This window comes from Filicampus tigris, chromosome 5 (assembly GCF_054856515.1).
Source record: "Filicampus tigris isolate MCC_2025a chromosome 5, RoL_Ftig_1.0, whole genome shotgun sequence".
NCBI classification, from domain to species: domain Eukaryota; kingdom Metazoa; phylum Chordata; class Actinopteri; order Syngnathiformes; family Syngnathidae; genus Filicampus; species Filicampus tigris.
The window spans coordinates 118,825-136,650 of NC_141221.1; the positions used below are offsets into that span (position 1 = coordinate 118,825).

At 50.5% G+C, this 17,826-nt stretch overlaps 2 protein-coding genes across 8 annotated transcripts; both read right to left on the reverse strand.

Annotated features, from left to right (window-relative positions):
* Positions 1–427: 427 nt before the first annotated feature.
* endog (endonuclease G) lies at positions 428–3,591 on the reverse strand. Of its 3 annotated transcripts, none has more exons than XM_086030490.1 (6): positions 3,261–3,465; positions 2,832–3,025; positions 2,224–2,398; positions 2,035–2,144; positions 1,474–1,555; positions 428–1,260 (listed from the first exon to the last, which is right to left on the reverse strand). In XM_086030490.1, exons 1-6 carry the CDS (start codon positions 3,426–3,428, stop codon positions 1,033–1,035), a joined length of 957 nt encoding a protein of 318 aa, XP_085886616.1. In that variant the 5' UTR covers positions 3,429–3,465; the 3' UTR covers positions 428–1,032. The 3 variants fall into 3 exon arrangements, with proteins under 3 accessions (XP_085886616.1, XP_085886617.1, XP_085886618.1); XM_086030491.1 differs by having other exon boundaries at positions 2,224–2,365; positions 3,261–3,461; XM_086030492.1 differs by lacking the exon at positions 428–1,260 and having other exon boundaries at positions 1,529–2,398; positions 3,261–3,591.
* Positions 3,592–4,422: 831 nt separating this feature from the next.
* On the reverse strand, positions 4,423–17,411 carry LOC147146712 (uncharacterized). Of its 5 annotated transcripts, none has more exons than XM_086030465.1 (14): positions 16,951–17,407; positions 13,874–14,217; positions 12,920–13,178; positions 12,698–12,843; positions 12,329–12,567; positions 11,106–11,278; positions 10,483–10,506; positions 7,440–9,986; positions 7,102–7,251; positions 6,907–6,981; positions 6,250–6,417; positions 5,328–5,471; positions 5,171–5,257; positions 4,423–4,741 (listed from the first exon to the last, which is right to left on the reverse strand). In XM_086030465.1, exons 2-14 carry the CDS (start codon positions 14,081–14,083, stop codon positions 4,605–4,607), a joined length of 4,359 nt encoding a protein of 1,452 aa, XP_085886591.1. In that variant the 5' UTR covers positions 14,084–14,217; positions 16,951–17,407; the 3' UTR covers positions 4,423–4,604. The 5 variants fall into 5 exon arrangements, 4 of the variants coding, with proteins under 4 accessions (XP_085886591.1, XP_085886594.1, XP_085886593.1 ...); XM_086030468.1 differs by having other exon boundaries at positions 7,440–8,909; positions 16,951–17,405; XM_086030467.1 differs by lacking the exon at positions 6,250–6,417 and having other exon boundaries at positions 16,951–17,410.
* Between the last annotated feature and the right edge of the window lie 415 nt (positions 17,412–17,826).

Below are 17,826 nucleotides of genomic sequence, written 5' to 3' on the forward strand. Positions count from 1 at the left end.
CTGACGATCGGGCTCGTTCCCATTGTCACGATTGCCGCCGAGCACAACCGCAAATGGCATCATTACCCTCAGGAACGGAGCCGTAGCATATGGACTTGCATCCATGGATCGAGTCAAATCGTCTTTAATTGAGCAGTCGCGGGACATGCGGAGAGCGTCAAAATGTCTCCAAAGTGTGCCAGCGCCGACGTGCACGCGCACCGCTTTGGCCACAAGCTCCAAATAAATCGTCGCTCAGTAGCGTCTAATGTACAGGCGCGCATTTCCACTCCTTCCTACTTGTGGATAATATCTTGCTCACCAATCAAGCTGCCATGTTTTCACAAGGTGGAGTGAAAAAGCCACTGGACGCGCGCGCGACATGCTCACCTGACACGGTTGGCTCCCAGCCGTCACGTCCATCCGCACAGCAAGGACAGCCACTCCGTACGGGTCGCTCGCTGCTTTTATTTGCGCACCTCACTAGTATGTAAACATTCATCGGACATCGATTTCAACTGCTTGAAAGATGCAGCGATGCAAAAAAAAATCGAGTCAAATCAAAGTCGTGTTGCGTTTATGGACCCGGACATCTCAGCACTCACAAGCCCTAGACGGTAACACCGAACAAAAGGCATCACATACCCAGGCCGTTCGAATCGTCTCATTTCTCGGGCTGAATCTTGAACGTTTTTCCATTCCAGATCAAGGGCACATTTGGAATGTGGAGATGAAATGACCCGCTTGCGCCAAACATTATTGCGCGTTGCCATTGCGGATGGCTGAAGCAGCGCACTAGCGCACACAGACAAGCGTGGGAGCCATTTAAAAAAAAAGAAAGAAAAACCCAATCGAAAATCGGGAACTGAAAATGGAAACTCCAATTGAATCAGGGCTTGAGTGAATCATTACATCCCTATGCAAGAGTTGACCACATCACCAATCGGCTTGAAAACAGCCCCATTTGTCCGTCGGACATGTCGATGAGGGCGGCGCCTTTCCTTGCCGGCGGGCCGAGGGCGCCGCCGCCCGCCGTCTTGGAAACGCTTCCTCCTACGCGTCCCCCTTTGGCATCTGTTTGCCGGCGATGGCGCTGACGGCGCCGCCGCCGCTCGCCCTGACGATATTGGGGACAAACAGGAGGCCCGACGCCCTCTCGATGGTTTCTATGGGAACCAGGAAACGCTCCAGAGGAATCTTGTCGTCCACAGCCTCATTGGGAAAGACGTACGAGCGAAGTTCCACGCCGTCCTGAGCGCCGCCGCGCTCCAAGATCAACACCTGTGCCCGCAAAAGAACGGCGACACGACATCGGCGACACGACATCGGCGAGACGCACACATTGCGGGCGGCACGTGGCAACGTGGCCGCCATATTGAATGCGTCGGTTTTCCCTCGTTCTCAACACTGCACACATTCCACATTCAAGATGGCGGCGACGTGCAAGGCCACCGCAAGGCGGCTTCCTTTTCTGTTGAACGTCCGCGTGCTGACCTTGAAGAAGTGCGTCGGCACGGCCACGTGGTTGCGACCCACAACTTGGTAGCGCACGTAAAGCTTGCCGTCAGCTTCCTGCCTGAAAAACACGGTGGAGCGCCGCCGTCAGTTTGCTTGCCCGGCGCCGGCGCCGCTCATGTGATGTCGCCGTCGCACCGCGTGAACCGATATTTGGAGCCCAATATTCATTTTCACTGGAAAAGAACATGTTGGCATCCCAATCTCTGTCACAGCCGAGAATCGTTGAATTCCCTACAACTTGCATGTTTCTGCTTTCAAATCTCCAGTCAAGCAAGCTAGCGTGCCGACAGTCCGCAGGAGACTGGCGCTCAAACTGGAGGGCAGGCACAACAAAATTGACACGTGAAAAATCAGCGACATCGCCTGAGACGGACGGAGGGAGGTTGGCTTGACTCTCGACACCAGTTTGCTAGCTGCCATCCTCTTATCTTAGCCGAACGTTGGCAGAAGATGATCACCGAGCGACTGCGCTCCTCTTGCCAAGATGTCGTTGGGCGGCGGCGGCGGCAATGTGACGGGACGAGAGCTTGCGCTCACCTGGGCAGGTAGAGCGGGCCCGTGCACACGTAGACGTTGGCGTAGCGTTTGGTGAGCGAGCGACACAACTTCTCCAGATTGTTCCACGCTTTCTGGTTCAAGTGGGGGTTCTGCGCACACGCATACACACACGTACACGTTTATGGGTGTGCGCGCGCACCGAAGTGAGGACGGCGCCCGCCGGCCAACCTGAGGGGCCACGTTGGTCAGGTAGAAGGTGTCGTCCATGGCCTTCTGGCTCCACTTGTGATTGGCCGCCGCCGCCATGTGACCTCTGTCCAGGCCGCTGCCCTTGTAGTCGTCGTTGGTGGCGCGGTGGAAGACGTGGACGCTGCGGGGACACGCACGCACGCACGCGCTAGGGCTGGGCAATGAAGCGAAATTCAATTACAACTGCGATGATTACACTTCACCATTCCAAAATTGCCATCATCATAAAAAATGATTATTAATATGCATTTATATCCAACGCACTGTTTGTATACACATTGAAATCATACTTGAATTGATACATTTGCACCTTTTTTTAATTTTATTTTACAATAACTAGTTTCATCAATGTTGTTTGGAACTTCCATAATCATAGTGATTCAAAGACATTTATTTTTTACGTTGAAACATTGTCTCGTTTTGTACCAAAAAATAAATGATCATTTGACTCATTAGGATTTCAATTCTGACCAAAATAATGCTGGGGAATATTTGTTTTCATCATCGAGCAGCCCTGACGCACGCACGCACGCATGCACGCTGGCGCTTGCGCTCGCGTCAGAGGGACGCGCGCTCACGAGCCCGACCTGTGGTCCTCCTTGAAGTCGCAGCACTTCCTGTCGGCCGTCCCGCCGAGCGTGTCGCCGGAGAGCCGCTCGATGACCCAGGCGGGCGTCCTGGTCCGCGGGTCGTACGAGCTCACGTACGATTCTCTCGTGCGAACGTTGGACAGCGACGGGAAGCCGTATTTCATGACAGCGCCCCCTGAAGGCCTGCTCAACTACAACAACCGAGACACATTTTATCATTTTGGTTTTCGTTGAACCACTTCATTAAGGGAGACGAAAAACATACTGGCAAAGTTGTCCATCTCTAAAATCAATAAGTTGTACGTTCAATATCAAACATGTTCTTTTGCATTAATACAGTATATGGTTTCATTTGATTTGACCTCTGCCAAAACCCTCCGAAGGAGACCGGCGGCTTTAGTGACGTCATCACGGACGGGCACGCACCGTCAATTCGGAGGAGGCGTGGACGCTCGGTACCGGTACCGGAACCAGCGGAGCGGCTAGCCGCCGCCCCTCCTCCCCGTCCGAAGACCTCCACAGGCGGCTCGCCGAGGCGCCCGCGGCCGCTCCGAGCGACAAGGCTAAAGCCAAGCTCCGCCACTTGCGCATCATGCTGGTCGCGATCTGATGACGTAGCACGCGGCTGCTGGAAGGAAGTGGGGCGTCGGCTGGTGATGACGCATCGGCCTTCCACAAGCTGCTTGGGGTGCCATCATTGATGCGGGCAAGCCAAACTTTATTCATTCGATCGCCATTTCACATCGACAGGAGAGTTATTATTCAAAGGAGCCCCACTTCTTTGCAGCTAAATGGCAGGGTTTTTTTCTCTTCCATATTATTTATTTTCCAGGCAAATTGTTTCATTTAAGTAAAAAAACAAAAGACGGTAGCTATGGAATCCAATATTCAAATTAAGGAGACAAACTGGAATGACTTTAATCATAACTGGTGTTACCTTTGACTTTTTTGGGTCTACTTTCCTCACACGTACATTGCCGGTGTGTGTGTGGGGGGGGTTACTCATGAGGTTCGAAGCTGCACAAGCCAGAGGAGGTTGAGCCACACGTCTACCGTGTAACACAAACACACGAACGAACGAATAACGTGTTCAAATTGTAATTCTACTTGGGAGGAATTACTGTTATTGTTTCTAGATGGATCCTGGGACAGGATCTGAATTCGTTTCTTTGCACGTGTGTACGCTACGACCAAAACTGTTCAGTGCCCAATGTTTTTTTTTTCATGGAGGACAAAGACCATATGCCTGCGAGTATCGATCTTGTTCTGCAACATTAGTGTGCCGCTTCAAGGCTTTTAAATCAAAACGTCCATTCTGGTTGTTTGCCGTCTCTGCATCGAGAGCATTAAGCTAGTCAACTTGGCTACGGCAGAGTTACAAAGTACACCGTGTGTCATTCTCTCTGCTGGTGAGTTTTTCAAGCGAACTCACGGGGAGTGGCAATAGAGCGACCGAAGCAAGCGCTTGGCTCTTTTTTGAACAATCGCCTACTTTTGCTGCTTGTTGTGCTGGTACCAACTATCGCTCATATCTCCAAATTTTGCTCACAAGTCAAAGCCAAAGAAATCGTATCCCGGAAAATTGGGGTCACTTGCACATACGTTGAGGTATGACTCACGTGTGCCACGACACGTTTATTGTCACATTTATTTGAGGATGTTGAACTCAGGCACAAAGTCAACAACAGTCCTGCCCGGAGGCTCGGTGAGATAGCGTCGCATGATGACGACGTCGCCGAGCGTCTTCCCGATCTGAGCTCCTGTTGCGGGTCAGAAGGCGGCAGCGGCGACCAGGCTAAAGATTAGCGGGAGGCGGAGTCGTGAGCTCAGCGGTGCCGGGGCGCCGCTTGTGTCATCGTCAAGGCAACCGCTCTTCTTCAGACACACGCGCTGCCCGCAGTACACACCTGCACACACACACACATGACATCATCTGGTCAAATCACGCTAGCGGTGCTACAACTACTGTTGATGCAGGCACTTTTCTTCGGCAGCTTTCGTGTACAAGGTAACTCAATGTGCTTCGCTTCATAAAAAGTACAACGTTTAAAAACATTTACAAACAAATGCGTTAAAGGCACGTTAAAGCGATGTAAAGAAATAAAAAGTAGCTTACTAAAACGAGGAGAGTGTACAGCGCAAGAACAAGATATTGTAAAAATGTCTTAATAATAGGGATGTAACGATTCAAACGAGCCCCGATTCGATTTTCAGTCCCTGATTTCGATTCGATTTAAAAAAAAAAAAACATAACAAAAGGAATGCCTCATTTTAAAGCCAAAAAATGTATTTATTTTAACATCTGCATTTTGGCCATGTTCCAAACAGTCACTCACCTGCGAACTTGTCGTCACACTGGCAGCGCAGGAAGTCCACACACGTGCCGCCGTTGAGACACGGCCGATCCCCGTCGCACACGTTGGCTGGATGGCGGCGGCGCGAGTCTGTTAGTCATCCATCCATCCATCCCCTAACCCCGCCCCCGCCACGTACCTGTGCAGTCGCCCCCGCCCCCTCTGCGAGTGTATCCCGGCAGACATTGGTCGCAGCGCCTCCCGGTGGTGCCCTCTCTGCACTGGCACGCCCCCGAGGCGGCGCAGTGGCGGGACCGGCTGCCGCCCGCGTCGCACTCGCACTCTGACAAAGACCACAACAAAAACACTGTCACTCGTCCACTCTTCAATCCTGTTGGATTATTACCATTATTAATTCACATCTCTAGCTAACGCCCAAAGAAATCGTACTTGAATTTATACATTTGTGTCTTTTTTAAATTTCATGATAACTAACTGTGGCCCAAAAGGAACTTACATCATTGTAGCGGTTCAAAGAAATGGATTTGTCTTGTTAGTTTTGACATGTAAACATTTTCTTGTTTTGGAGCAAAAAAAGAATGATTGTTTGAATAGCCGTGATTTCAGTTATGACCAAAGTAATTGTGATTCTTTTTTTTTTTTTTTTTTTCATAATGGAGCATCCCCGGTTCGTGCGAGGCATTTTGGCCAAACGGTCAGTTTCGGGGAGGAAGTTTGGCACGTTTTGCCTCAACAGACGGATTTTTTTTCACGTCTTCAAAGATGATCTGTGGAATGAAGCGAAAAAAAAAACGGTCATGTTGCTTTGACTCGTGACACCCCAGTTAATGACACTTGGTGACCGTGGTAAATATTGAGCACGTTTAAGAGCCGATTATAAGAGGCAAAGGAGGCTTGTTTTTGTTTTGTTTGTGTTTTTTTTTTTTGCGTTTGCCCGACCTTTTTTGGGGGGGGGAATTACGTTTGTTTTTTGTTTCTTTTGTTGATCTGAGCCAATTTTGAGCTTTTTTTGCAGCAGCAAGCGTCGCCGCTATTTCACAGCAAGCTGCGTGTCTCGCTGCACGCGTGTCCAGTCACAAAGGGCAGAGCGTCCGACTGACCCTGGCAAACGTCCTGGTGATGGAGCGGCAGCTCCACATTGCGGTAGTATCCGAGACGGCAGCGTTGGCAGCGTTGGCCTCTGGTGTTGTGTTTGCAGCTGACGCACGTCACCACGTTGAGGAAGTCCATGAAGCTGCAGCGGTTGGAGTGGCCGTTACACTCGCACTCTGACACACAGAGCAGAACGCAAAGGAATGCTAACGGACGTGCGGTCAACGTGTGCACGCTAACGCGGCTGGCTCGAGAACGTTGCCGATCGCGGGGTGACAACCGCGAACGATGAGCTTGTGATCAGGACCAACGAGGGCTTGTTTAAACGTGGGAGGAGCCACAGGATAAGGCCAAATGGTGGAAGGGGAGGCGCTAGACCGCGCAGGATTGTCGAACTCCGGTCCTCGAGGGCCGCCGTCCTGCCTGTTTTCCATCTCTCCCTGCTGCAACACACCTGTTTCAAATGATCAGCTCATCAGCAAGTTCTGCAGGAGCCCGATCCTGATCCCGATCCTTTGAATCAGGCGTGTTGGACGAGGAAACCTCTAAGACATGCAGGAGGGCGGCCCCCGAGGACTGGAGTTTGACACCCCTGAGCTAGAGGTTAACTCCCGGGCCGGGCCGGGCCGGGCCGGGCCGGGGCAGCGGCATGGGGGCCGTCTTACCCTGGAAGGTGACGTAGGCGATTTTGGAAAGTTGGCTGCTCGACCCACTGCCGGGAATCAAAATCTTCTGAGTCGCTTCGCAGGCAAAAAGAAAAAAGAAAGAACGGAAGATGTGCAACTGTGGCAACGTGTCAGGAATACTCTTGTTGCTATGCTAATGCTAATGCTACAACTGGCGGGATGCTCCTTTGTTACCTTTCTTCTCATAGCCTTTTTCCTCTTTCTCTTCTTTCATCTCTGTTTCTTCTACCTTCTCTTGAGACACTTTCTTTGAATTGTCTTCTTTCATCTCTCTCTTGTCTTCCTTCTCTTGTTCCTTCAAACCTTCCTCTTTGGACTCCACAGCTGGCAATCAAACACATTGTTCAGATGCTTCATTCACATCAAATTCAATCAAACGCGCATCTATCTATCTATCTATCTATCTATCTATCTATCTATCTATCTATCTATCTATCTATCTATCTATCTATCTATCTATCTATCCATCTATCCATCTATCTATCTTAGTCTGGTCTAGTCTGATGTGTCACCTTTTTCATTGGTTTTCTCTTTCGTCCATTTGTCTGCCTCTTGTTCTCCTTTGTCGGTGGCCAAAGAAGCATCCTCTCTTGGTTCGCCGACTCCATCAGGAGAATCGGGTCTTGGCTCCCACTCAGGAATTTTAGGGCTGGGATCCAAAGAGTCTGGTTCAGGTTCCTGAGGAATTTCATCTCCCGTCTTGCCTGTTTTGGAATCCAAACGACGCTCAAGCGAATCTGATCCAGAATCCGCATTGGAACTTTCTGTTTTGAGAAGTGTTAGAGGACCAATCGAATCCTGATCAAGTGAATCAGATCCAGAATCCGGATTGGAACTTTCTGTTTTGATAAGTGTTACAGGACCAATCGAATCCTGATCCGGTGAATCAGATCCAGAATCCGGATTGGAGCTTTCTGTTGTGAGAAGTGTTACAGGACCAATCGAATCCTGATCAAGTGAATCAGATCCAGAATCCGGATTGGAGCTTTCTGTTTTGAGAAGTGTTACAGGACCAATGGTATCCTGATCAAGTGAATCAGATACAGAATCCAGATCGGAACTTTCTGTTTTAAGAGGTGTTACAGGACCAGTCGAATCCTGAACAACTAAATTCAATCCAGAATCTGCATTGGAATCTTTTGTTCTGGGACGTGTTCCAGACTGAGTGGAATCCTGATCAATTAAATCCAATCCAGAATCAGGATTTACATCTTCCATTCTAGGCGGTGTTTCAGGTCCAGTGGAATCCTGGTCAGTTAAATTCAATCCCGAATTGGGCCTGAAATCTTCAGCTCCAGGGCCAGTGGATTCTTGATCTACTGAATCCAATCCAGAATCTGGACTCGAATCTTCTGCTCCGGGAGAAGTTGCGGGTCCAGAGGAATCCTGGTCAACTGAATTCAGTCCAAAATCCAAATTGGAACTTTCTGCTCTAGGTGGTGTTTGAAGGCTAGTGGAATCTGGAGCAACAAAATCCAGACCGTAATCTCCTGTTCCTTGAGCAGTGGAATCTTGTTCTTCTGGAAAAGGGAAGGTGAAGTCCACTGGGGCCAAGTCTCCGGCAAGCTCTGACCAATCGGATGCACTTGACTGTTTGTCCTGTGCAATTTCTTCAACTTGTGAGGGAGGAGCACCAGGAGCTGGGGTGCGCACCTCAGGAGGAAGTACTTTAGAAGGAGGTTCACCCAAAGAAGGAGGTAGTTTAGGATTGGGACCATCAGGAGGAAATCCATTGGAAGCAGTTGCAGCAGGAACTGAATTTGGGGCAAGTCTTTTGGGCTGTGTTCCATCAGTTGCTGCTCCATCCACAGGAGGTTCTTTGGCCAGAGTTTTGTCTGGTGGTGACCTGTCGGACGGTGCAATTGGATCCAGATTATCTACTTCAAGGGAAGTGCCATCTTCACGAGGAGTTTGCTCGACAAGCCGTCTCTCGGATGGAGGTATATCCGCAGGTGGATCATTTGTCTTGATGGACTCTGTTTCTAGGGGGACATCAAGAGAGGCTGCATCAGGGGTTGGGATCTCAGGAAGGTTTTTTTCAAGAGAAGGTACATCGAAGGAGGGTAGATCAGAAGGTGTGTCAGGAGGAAGTCCATTGGGAGTGGGTGCAACATTTTCAAGAGAAACATCAGGGAGAAGTCCATCAGAAGCTTGAATGGGGAGCAGCTCATCAGGAGGGGAACCTTCCAGAGGAGGTCCATTAGAAGTTCCCGTTGTCAATCCGAGATCTTCAGCAGGAGAAGAAATCCCAGCAGGTGGAGTATCTCCGAGGAGGATCGTGCCGTCAGGCGCGATCACTTCTGACGGCCGGGAACTTGAGTTTGAAAGTGAGAAGCTGCCGGTGGGTGTCCGTGAGGGGACAAAATCTGTCTTGTCAGGGGGCGGAGTCACTGGGTCAGTAATAAACACCGGCGAGTCAGTGTTGACCTTAGAAGTCGCTCCCGTGGCGCTCGGTACCATTGTACCGCTAAAGTCTAAACGCTGACCAACACCTGAGGTCTTAAGAGCAGGAACCACTGGGGAAAGGCTGGCAGCCCCTGCGTCACCGCTTTCCCGCTTGGTACTCGCAGAGTCCAGAAGAGTAGAAGAAGACCTCCTATTTTTGTCCTCTGCTGCAACAGTCATCGCCTCAGTCGTAGAAACCGTCAAGCTGTCGGTCGTCAAGCTGTCGGCGGTAAAGCGGGAAGAGCCGTAAATGTCAACGGCCGAAGCCCGAGAAGAACTAGAAGGCCGTTCAGCGGTTGAAGTCAACAAAGCGTCAGCCGTTTCCATCCAGGTCGTCGTTGCGGAAGCGGAAGTAATCCACAAACTGCTCACGTCAATAGAAGTGTCAAAGCTCAATGTCGTCAAACTAGAAGTGCCTGTAGCAGAAGTAGAAAAAGTCGTGTCCAAAGAAGTGAGAGTTGCAGCTGTTGAAGTAGTCCAAGTACTACTCATGTCAGTCCAAGTATCAAAAGTCGCCAAGCTAGAAGTAGAAGAAGAAGAGTCAATAGTGGAAGTGGAGTAAGTGTCAGTGACTCCAGGTGTTGAAGCGGAACTTGGGTCAGAGTCATCAGCCGCTGTCAGAGAAGAACATTGACGGCTTTTTAGTCCTTTTGGCTTTTCTACAACGGTGCACTCAGACACGCACGCGCCGCAAACACAATCAAAGACGACAAAGCACAGTCAAACACAATCAAACAGACGTTGCCAAAGAAAGTGTTTCCATTTGCAAAAGGCCAAACTCATCTCCTTCTGAATCTCTTTTGTGGCGTGCAAGCTCCCACAGAAGCTCCTTCAGAAGCACATACATGAGCTGGATCCTCCAAGAATCTCACATGTGCTTCTGAAATCTCCTTCAGAACCACAAACATCAGCTCAGTCAACGAGTGGGACACGTTGAACTCTTAAAAGCCAGACACGCACAGACACAAGCGCCACCTGTGGCTGATTGATGAACACAAATCAACTTTTCTTCCACACTGAACCTGACCACATCAACTACCTTTCGGGATCTGTGCATTCAAATTGGACGGACAGATGGACGGACGGACAGACAGACAGACAGATACTTACTGGTGGAGGTTTCTGTTGCTTCACCTAAAAAGCAAACACGTTTGATGAAAAGCGATAACGCCTATTGGTAGAAATTAAGGATAAACCGATTATTGGCTCAGGTATTTGGCATTTTAATGAACATTGGCATTTTTTCCAAATCTGATGGCCGATGATAAATCCATTTAAAACGGTGTTGAAATCAAAACAACGATATGTGAAAGTTGATCATCGCTGACATTTTGAAATTTTGGAGCGCTTCATTTTTGGAGCTAGCTGCCTGAAGTTTTTGTTAGAATTTCATAAAGTCATATTTCGTGGAATCACCATTTTTAAAAATCTTGTTACTTGTTGACGTTTCAACAAAGTTAAGAGTTGTCACTTTTTTATTAGATTTTGATGCCGATATTTTCCTTTTTGCTGAAAATGAGTATGGGCTCCAAATATCGGCCATCGGCTTCTTGGACTACTAATAATCGGCATTGGCCCCCAAAAAAACAAATCGGTCTATCTCTAGTCGGAATACATCAAAGCAACTAGAGAAGTATTAGTAATCAAATGCTGTGAAATTCTGTTTGTGTGTGTGCGTGTGTGTGTGTGGGTGTGCGTGTGCGTGGGTGTGTGTGTGTGTGTGTGTGACATACAAGCGTTGGCGGCGCCGCTGGGCAGCGGCAGGAAGCTTCCCGGCATCCAGTCGCGGGACTCGAAGCCGGCGCTGCAGCGCTGGCAGTCTTGTCCGCTGGTGTTGTGTTCGCAGTCGCACGTCAGCGTGGCGTCGCGCAACGCACAAGCGGACGCGTGCAGGTTACACTTACACCTGGAACACGCACACACACCCACGTTTCCTCATCCAATAGACACACCGCGCGTTTGCCGATGAACACTCGCGGCAGCATGTTGCGAAAATGGATTCGGAACGTGTGGCGTCGAATGCTTGCGTGTAGTCGTGCTTTGGGGTGAAAGTCAACAACCTTGATGGTCGGGTTCGCGCCAAGCCTCGGTTAGCCGCTAAAATGCGCCCGTGAGCGAGACCTTCTCATTTACATGATGTTGCGCTGATTTGTATCACCCGGCCCAAGTTTCTCGGGAGCTAGGCCGGGCGACGCAAAGTCGGGGCAGCGGCTATTTGTGCCCGCTGCACTGATCTGCTGCACTCGTTCACAGAGCGTCCGCACCGCGATCCAATTTCTTTTTGTCGCGGCGGACACGACGGCGCTGACGCTGAATATCTGCCGCTCCAAGAGGGCCTCCGAGAGTCTCCTCCAAAAGCGTACATTTGTTGCTCGTCCCGTTCTGGCCAGCCGTGTCGGAGAAGCGACTAAGCAGAGCCGCCGAGTGGCCACGCTAGCAACGTTGAAGTAGCGTCGTGGCTTCATGGGTGGCTGAAAAAAGGCGCAGACAGGTGACGATGCCATCTTTTACGGAACCCAGAGCATTTACACGTGCTCACAAATATTGGTGGGAACCCGCTTCCAAGCCTGGAAATGCACGGTCAGTCAAAACAATGAGGAGACCGTCCCTGAAGCTGACTGGCTAAACGTGTTTTGGGGCAGTCACACAATGGGGCCGAGTGGCCCGACTCCAAGGTTGAGCAAAGTGGATTGAATTCGAATCGTCAGTCAGTCCGTCCTCCCCAAAAAAGCTCAGGTAAAGGGGCATCCGCCGGTGACGGACTGTCACTGACGGACGCGCCGAGTGACGATTACACCGTCGGACGCCCATAAAACCCACTTCCGCCATTCGTCTATTTTCAAAGGTGTCCCGTCACGCGTCAATGGCCAGCAAAGGCGTCTGACTGACGGACGGCCGCCTGCGCTCGTTGGCCCGAGACATAACCAAGGCGAGTGACAAGTTGACGGATGCATACCTGGCAGGTACGTCAATGTTGGATATGGCGTAGAAGTACTTGAGCAGGTTGTCCCTCTGGACATAGGTTCCGCCGAGGGCCGGCCGCAGGAGTCTGAGGCGAAGGTTGGTGAAGGTGAAGAAGTCTCGCAGCGCTTTGCTGCTCTGCAGGCGCGCGTACAGCACGTCCACGTTGAGGAGCTTGGGGCCGGCCAACACTCGCAAGCGGGCTCCCACCTCAAACGCCAGCGTCTTCTCCTCCTAGCGTGGAAGCGGGTTAGCCTCTCAACGCCGCCCCCTTTTCCTCTCGTTGGCATTAGCGTGTTAGCATTTGTGCTAAGCTACCAGGCGGCCACAGACTTCATCGGGACCGCCGGTGTCCAAGGCTCACCTTGGCGCCCACCCATCTGGAGTAGCGCTCGGTGCAGATGACCCTGGTCACGTTGCTGGGCGCCAAGTCGGTCACTCGCTTGGGCGGCATGCCGAACGTCTCCATGCAGTCGTCGGCGTAGAACTGGTACGGCTGCCACGTCAGCCCTGTCGCGGCAAGCACCGCAAGCGCGTGACTCGGGAAGTGGCGCGCCCGGCCGACACGGGCCGTACGCCGGCTCACCTTTGTCCACGGACTTCTCCAGCACCATGCTGGTGGGTCGCCCGTATTCGAAGCTGACCACCAGGTCGTCCACCGCCTCCAGACTTTTGTTCCAGGACAAGGTGATGTTGGCCAACAGCGGCTCGGGATACTTGGACCACGTGACCGTCTGCCAATAGGTGATGAGCCCGCCCCGCTCGCGGTCTCCCATCAGCTGCGGCGGGTGAGACAGGTCCGGACTGGACGCGTCGCACTCGTCGCTGCACAGGTACGGGTTCTCCTGAATGGCCGGTCGTAAAGACGTGAGGGCAGCGAGACACAAACGCGGGGGGGAGTTTGAGGACATCAAAATGAAAAGGCGGGACAACATGACATCGTAGCAGAGATGAAGTCATTGACCGCCGTGGAGCTTTCCAGTGGCCACAAGGAATGCCTCCAAAACGATTATTAATATTCATACCCAACTTTATTGTACTGTAATTTTAGAAGAACTCATTTGATTCATTTTGTTTGGTCCAAAAGGAACTGACATCATTTAGTGTTGGCTTAGGGTTATATTGTTTACATTGAAACATTTTCTTGTTTTGTACCAAACAAATAAATGATGGTTTGAATCATTGCGATTTCAATGATGACCCAAATAATCGTTGTTTTTTTTTTTTGGGGGGGGGGGGGGGTCATAATCGAGCAGCCCTTCTCTTAAAGCCAAAGCTTTTCTCTTAAAAGCAAGCTCACCGTGTGAATGCGTTTTGGTACATTGCCCCTGACCTGGACTGTCTTTTTCCCTGGTCAAAGAAGAGCATTGTTTGTTTGTTTTGAAAGGTTTGGCGCTAATATTGTCAAAGAGCACAATATTCATTGGGCTCAATCCAAATGCGGCCGCAAATAGCGGCGTTCGGGCAAGTCTGCTCGGAAAACAGCCGGCAAGCGGCGAGCGAGGACGCGAGAATGCCAAGACACGGCGAGGACACTGACCAGAGTGCAGAATCGCTCGGGGGGATTCCCGCAGGTGACTCCCGGCGGATCCACTCGGATCTGCATGGCTTCTTTCATGTTGGCGGGCGGCGGCTGGCAGGCCGAGTCCACCCGACCCCGGGGCCCCGCCTCCCTGCCGCAGGTGTCAAACTGACATCGACCGGACGTGGCCAGGAGGAGCAGGAGTGGGAGGGCCTTGAGGAGATCCATGGAGGGGATCCTCGGCGCGGCTCGTCAGGAAGGCTGCCGGCTCCTCGGAGACTCGCCGACTCGTCCTCTCGAGGCCGCCGGCTCGTCAGTGGCGTCGGGCATCGCTGTCCGGCATGCCGCTCGCTCCTCGGACGCTGCGAGCAAGGTTAGCCGATGTTTGCCGTGGCGGCTTGGTGCTTGTCACGCTCAACGTGTCCAGACAGGCATCATGAAAGACTATTTTAACATAAGCTAACACCTTGTCATTAGGGAGGTCACAATATTGGCAATATCCTCATATTAATTATCGCGATGTATCGTCGTCGTCTTGTCACGACATTAATAGCGGCAAACCTGTTTCCAAATGCCAAGTTGTTTTCCATTTGTGCAGTTCCAGCACCCTCTGGTGGTTGGTTGATTAGTGCAGTTCATTTTTGGTGTCGAGACATTTCCATGCAACTGCTCATCTTGATTCGGATTTGGTGTTCGACACGAACCAAACACACGCCCACACCAGCCAATCAAACCGATTATTGCTCACATGAACAAAACTGTCTGTTCTGACCAATCAAAGGTCCCACCAGCAAATACTTGTCATCGTCTCTGTCAGCCCGCTTCACAAGATTGGGAACGACATCGACCGTGGTACTTTGCGTGAGCTTTTGAGATATGGCCAACCTCTCCACAATATCGTGAAAAGTTGTCAAATAGACGGACTAAGCGTGGTCGGAAGCCCCTTCCTTTAATCCGTCATTCGCCCGCAGTCCGCCATGAGTCTATTTTTGGCGGCGGGGCTTTGGCCGTTGGCGTGGAGAGGGACGCGAGACGGTAGCGCGCGTTCAAGCCTGCCTGGATTTCCGCATTCTGACTTCGGGCCGCGCCCTCCCGCTGCCGGGGCGTCCCATTGCGAGAGGGGGAGGCCGAAACCACAATCCCTACAACTAGGGGTGTAACGGTACACTCGGGCGTATTCATACGTTTCGGTATGGCATGTTCGTTCGGTTGGGTCCACTTATTAGCGCGAGCTTATGCACGGACGCCGACTGTTGCGTGCGGGAGAGGAGAGTGGCGGCACAACTGTGAGAGCCGGAAAAGAGCCAGAGCTCGAAGGTCCCCGCGTACACTGCGGTCTACGGTTTGGGAACATTCGGGCTTTCCTGTTCCCCAGAGCCGACGGGGAAAGGTGGGTGGATAAGTCCCAAAGTTGTGTGCCCACATCGCTACGTGAGGAGATGGGCGGCAGGTCGCGCGTCTAACATGCACGGCATCATCCGACTGGGAAGGTTTCTTAGACGAGGAAGCGAGCAGTCTTTTGAGCCCAAAACGTCAAAGTTAAATAGCGAGATTTATCATATCGTAGCGTCTTCCAGGAACACGCCGTCAGACATAGTTTCATTATCAAAGATTTCAATGCCTGAGAAGTGTATGCAATTTCATAAAGGCTTTAAAAAAATGTTTCATTATAAAAAGGGTTTTAATAATAGTTAGCAAGAATTGTAACTGTTATTGTATGTATTTGTTTTATCACAAAAAGTGTATACATGTACTGTAATGACGACTTGTCTTGAACTTGAATACTTAGGTGTGTCATAGGCTTTTGCCGCTGAGTGTTTAAAGATTTCAGTGTCTTGATAATTGACTAAATTAAGAGATCTTTATTGTTAGTGTATTTTTTATTCTGGTGTAGTTTCTTAGAATATCACCCGAATGGTTCGCTTTGATTAATTTTTTTCTAAAAAACGTACCATTTACTTGTCATCTTTTCAAAATGAATATACATATTTTTAAAAATCTGTTTTTTTTGTTCCGAAAATATACCGAACCGAAGTTTCCAAAAAACCGAACCGAAGCGAAATGTGATTTAGCGTACCGTTACACCCCTACCTACAACAGATGCTTCCGTTTGGGCCCAGGCTTGCAGCTTCAGGGTCCCAAAAGGAGACGACGCATTTAGTCCATGGAGGCTCACGTGCCGCAGTGAGACTTCCACGTGGCCAGTCTTTTGTTTCGTTTGCCGTTAGCCCCCCCCGCCAGCCAAAGTTACAAGTAGAGGCGGAGCGGCCTAGAGACGGCTACTATTAAAAAAGGCGAATGACGGCCGCTCAATTTTGTAGTCCAATGCTCGGCTCTGCTAATCCAGATGCAATGTTCCACAACGATCCATGTTGGACGCGGTGTGACAGCGTTCGGCTGTCAAGTATGATGACGTAATACATCAAGCTAATGTTTTCCAACGTTGCCAACGGTGTCAAGCGCTGTCAAGGCATGTAAGAAGATGTGACGCGAGCACAATGTTACACCAGGCGAAAGAAACGAAGGAGCCGTTCCACAATGTCCCACGAAGTCGCAGCGTGCTGCGGAAAGCATGGAACAATGGGACACAACGTGACGCGAACTGACGAGCCGCGTCGATGATGTAACGCAGCGTGGAAAATTGGAACACAGATGCAGTGTTCCACAACCATGCAAGATTGTCTTGGAAGTAGCGTGCGTGTCCATATATGTTCGGGTGAGTCCCCAAGGAGACATTTCTGGTCCACGCTGAAGCCTTGAAAAGAGCACCATTCGGGGTCAAAGATGGCCCCGCGCCACCTTCTTGCATCGTTGTGTTCAAAAGAGCCCAATTTGGGGAGAAAGTTGTGTCAAATGGAGCCCAGTAGCGGATGGCTCCATTTTGGAGCCCAAATGGCCTTCTTTTGTCTTTTTCGAGTGTCGCCTGCGTGTGCGCGGTTCGAGCGTGAGCTTGGATGTCCATTTGCACTCACCGAGCGGAACAATCGGGCGAGCGCTCAACTATGTCTGTCCTTCGATGGAGTTGTTCATGCCGCCTGCCAGAGAAAATGGCCACGCGGTGGCGCTGCACTCATCCATTCGCAACAACATCTCACCTTTTTCTCTCTTGGCGCTGAGACAGGATGGCTTGCGACTTTTCTTGTTTCTTGATCTTTCTCTTGCTTGCTGGCTTGCTGGCTTGCTTGCTTGCTTGCTTGCTTGCTTGCTTGCTGGTTTGCAGCTCTCCTTTTCTTCCACTCCTCCTCCTCTTCTCCTAATCTCCTTCTGTCTCATCCTCTTTAACTTGCTGGTCTTCTTTCGATGCGTCGCTCCTCCAGCCCCGCCTCCTCTGACTTCATCACTCTGGTCATCATCATCATCATCATCATCATCATCATCGCCATCCTAGTCAGCAGGAGGAGCAGCAGCGGCAACAGCAGCAGCAGCAGCAGCAGCAGCTGCCTTGTTGTCACTTTTTTAAGATCACTTCGACTTCATTCATTCTTGGGTTCTTTGTTTCAAACGGGCTGTCTCACTCACTCACTCACTCACTCACTCACACACGCCCGCACGCACACGCAGAAGCTCTTTATGTTAATCTCCCTGCTTAGCCCTCAGCGGAAGTTTGCCAGCCACTTTTTGGACGTGGCTCTATACACAAGCTTTTATGTCGAGGATTGCCACTGTTTTGCATTCATGTCAAGCAATATTGAATGATCATTTGTAAAATGTTGAATATCGAATACAACTATACAGTATAACGTACACGAATGGATAGTTTGTTCAAATGTGTCAACTGTGGGCACGTGAAGCCCTTTGAGACTGCCTGTGGTTAAGGGCTGTAGAAAGAAATGGGACTTAAGGGCTACAGAAAGAAATGGGACTTAAGGGCTATAGAAAGAAATGTGACTTGTCTTGATTTCATCTCTCTTTGACCAGCGAATGAAAAGAAAGAAATGTGACTTGTCTTGATTTCACCTCTCTTTGTCCAG